Source organism: Alligator sinensis, unplaced genomic scaffold (assembly GCF_000455745.1).
Source record: "Alligator sinensis unplaced genomic scaffold, ASM45574v1 scaffold257_1, whole genome shotgun sequence".
NCBI lineage: Eukaryota > Metazoa > Chordata > Crocodylia > Alligatoridae > Alligator > Alligator sinensis.
The window spans coordinates 800,846-804,318 of record NW_005842263.1 but is presented as its reverse complement, the minus strand read 5'-3'; the positions used below and the strand labels follow the sequence as shown (position 1 = coordinate 804,318).

General features: G+C 43.4%; 1 protein-coding gene across 2 annotated transcripts in view; it reads right to left on the bottom strand.

The window, feature by feature from the left end:
- TRMT11 (tRNA methyltransferase 11 homolog) overlaps positions 1–3,473 on the bottom strand; it is a 44,219-nt gene that overhangs the window by 19,163 nt on the left and 21,583 nt on the right. For both annotated transcript variants that reach the window (XM_025209002.1, XM_025209003.1), the window contains 2 exons: positions 2,240–2,312; positions 1,425–1,556 (listed from right to left, as the gene is read on the bottom strand). In XM_025209002.1, coding sequence (XP_025064787.1) covers positions 1,425–1,556; positions 2,240–2,312 — 205 coding nt within the window. The remainder of the gene's footprint in view (positions 1–1,424; positions 1,557–2,239; positions 2,313–3,473) is intronic.

Below are 3,473 nucleotides of genomic sequence, written 5' to 3'. Positions count from 1 at the left end.
GGCGCTTTTCCCCCGGGGCCCCTGCCTGCCTCTCCCGCAGCCAGGGGGTGAGCTGCCGGTGGGCTGTGAGCTGAAGGGGACCCCGGTGCATTGCTCCGTGGTGGCAGCACCCCCTGGAACCACCCTGGGTGAGATGCCAGCGAGTGAGTGCTGCCCGGGGGGCACTGCTGCTGTGGAGGGAAGCACCAGGGTCCCCCACAGCTCTGGGGCTACACGGCCCGCCAGCAGCTCACTCCCCAGCCACAGGAGACCAGGCAGGCTCTGGGAGAAAAAAAAAGATTGGGCCCCTGGCCTTTCCTGAGGTTCTAGGACTTAAATGCCCTTTTTTCCTTCACACTAAGGATTGGCAGCTCACCCTTACAGATTCCATCCCAGCTAAATCCCCACATAGAGAAACATCCAACTCCTAGCCAGCACAGACCTAATTCAAGGCTGTGATGCTAGAAATCAAGCAACTTTCTGCCCTCTGCAGGTCTCTCTCTCCCTTCCTGAGCAGTTTCTTATGTTTGCCAATGACTTCTCAGTCACCTAACTTTTGGACCCTCATAGGAAAGAAATTACATTGACCAAAGCAGTGATTCTCAACATTTTTAGACTCAAAGCACCCCTCATTAGACTTAAGGCACCCTTCAGAAAATGCCAGCTCTTAGTTGTCACTTTTTTTTTGATTATGGAAAAATAGCAGAGAAATTCTTCTGTTGCAAAGAACTCAGAAAGACCACACCCAAACAGGATTTACTTGGCATTACAGATTTGTATCTGAAATCTCTGGGTTTACCTTGTGAATCATGTGTAGGCTTTTTTATACCCAAAAGTGCTAATATTGCACAGTATCCTTGAAAGGATATCACAGCACCCTTATTGAGAATCACTGGCCTAAAGCTTCTTCGATCAAAGGGCCAAGTTCTAGAAATAGGTAACCTAGTGATGTGAACTCTTATTTTATTATATCTATGAGCAAGCCCTGTTACAGGACTTGCCCTCAGATGGGGCAAGTCCTGTAACTTGCCCCATCTGAGTTGTAGTTGTATAAGTAGTAAGTAGTACTTACTTATATAATATATAATACTTATATATTAATAAGTAGTTGTAGTTGTAACTAGCAACTGCTTATTAATGTTTTTTAATAGTAACTGTGTGCATTTAGCTCACACATTTACCTGGGCTCCAGGAATCTCATTTCCCAAGCTTTACCAGCACCAAGTTTTATAAGGAAACTCAAGTGAGTGCTCTAGCAAGGAGGGAGATCTCTCTTTCCAAAAATTATTTCAAAATCTGCTCTCCTTTAACTAATCACAATTGGTCTGATCCTTGCTTTTAAATGTCAGTGATCTGAGCTCCAGATCTAACCCTGAAATCACATCAAGACTGTCATATGTCAACATGCTACATATCAGAATCAAAGCATTTAGAAGAATACATACTCAGGTCTGTATATCGGCAGCCAGTAAACTAATCTTCCTCCCATCACCAGGTATTCTGCTGAAAACTTTAACAGGTCAAAAAAGATATCACTCAAATGGTAGTTGGAGGAAACGAAGACGTGATTTTCTGTGCTAGATGATATTAAAAAAAATGAATAGGCAATATCCACAATTTAATTTTGTTTTCTTTAAAACAGTCTGACATTTAAGTTTCCTAAGGGACTGATATGTGACATTCCATTAAGATTAACAGCAAATCCCAATTTTTCCAGTGCCTTTGAAAATTCTACTTTTCAAGAGAAAACTACTCAACCAAGAACACTTTTTTGCAGAAAAATCAAGAATGGCCAAATAGCAGAGAAGCTGCCATACTGACTGTGGAGAGAAACTGCCAGGGTAAAGAATGGTGTCTCTGCATGAGAGCAGAGGGAGAGACACAGGGGAAAAGCAAGAGACAAGCGGGTCAAACAAATAGAAAAGTCAGTTTTAGAAGGAATCCTATAATGTACCGGCCATTAGTAGGCATGTTGGAGAACAGAGAGGCTGAAGTAAAGCTACTCTGTACAGCATAAGAGGAAGTCTGGTACTTGGATTCTAGACTTGGACTCTAGGAAACCACTCTAGAAACTGGTCAAGGCTACAGGTCAAAGAAGGGGGTTTTATGAACAGGTACTAACATAATAAATTTGCTAGCAATGCAGCAAAGAGTAACTTTTTTTTATTTCTATGGTCAAACCACAATATTAGAAATATTTTTCATTCCTGTGGTTACTTCTTTATTAGGGAATTTTTACAATGATAAAAGACTCACCTACCTTTTTTCTGTTGATTTAGAGATTTCTTTTTGGGATCCAGTTCTTCTAGTTGCCTCTCGGATGCCATACGGTGCTATACAGAACAAGTACATAAGAAAGAAGAGGAGTTCATCTTTTGCACAAATAATTTCATGAAATTATACAACAGTACACTTGTGGTGGCTATTACAAAATAAGAGTTTACTAAATTAACTTCTACAAAATATTTCATGTTCCAAAGGATTTTTTAAAGTTATTTCAGAATGGTCTCGTCAGGAAAGCACTATGCAGTATGCTTGCCATATATTAAGTATGTCATGTCTTTTTTTTTTAAGTTTTATTGTCTAAGAAATTCATAGATTGTAGAGTTGGAAGGGACCACAATGGGTCATCGTGTCCGATCCCCTGCCCCTGGCAGGAAAGAGGACCGAGGTCAGATGACCCCAGCCAGGTAACTATCTAGCCTCCTCCTGAAGACCTCCAAGCTAGGTGATAGCATCACCTCTCTTGGAAGCCCATTCTAGATCCTGGCCACCCTTACTGTGAAAAATTTCTTCCTAATATCTAACCTAAATCCACTCTCAACTAGTTTACACCCGTTATTCCTAGTCACTCCCTGGGGCGCCTTAGTAAACAGCGCTTCCCCTATTCCCTGTTGACCTCCCCTAATAAATTTATAGGCAGCCACAAGATCTCCCCTCAGCCGTCTCTTGTGAAAGCTGAAGAGATTCAGCTTACTCACCCCCCCCGCCGTAGGCTCTATCACGAAGGCCACTAATCATGCGAGTGGCCCTCCTCTGGACCCTCTCGAGATTCCCCATGTCCCTCTTGAAGTGTGGCGCTCAAAACTGGACACACTACTCCAACTGCGCTTGACCAGTGCTGCACAGAGGGGGAGCATCACCTCCTTTGTTCTATTAGTCATGCACCTGCTAATGCATGACAAGGTGCGATTGGCCTTGTTGATGGCCTCGTTACATTGCCGGCTCATGTTCATCTTGGAGTCAATTATGACTCCAAGATCCCTCTCTGCCTCCAAGCTGCTGAGAAGGAAACTCCCCAACCTATAGGTGTGCTGGGGGTTCCTCCTTCCCAGGTAGAGTACCTTACATTTATCTGTATTAAATTTTATCCTATTTCTCTCTGCCCAACCTGTCCAGGTCAGCCTGAATCTGCTCCCTGCCCTCCGGTGTACTAACTCTACCCCATAACTTCGTATCATCAGCGAACTTGGAGAGGGTGCTCTCCACGCCCT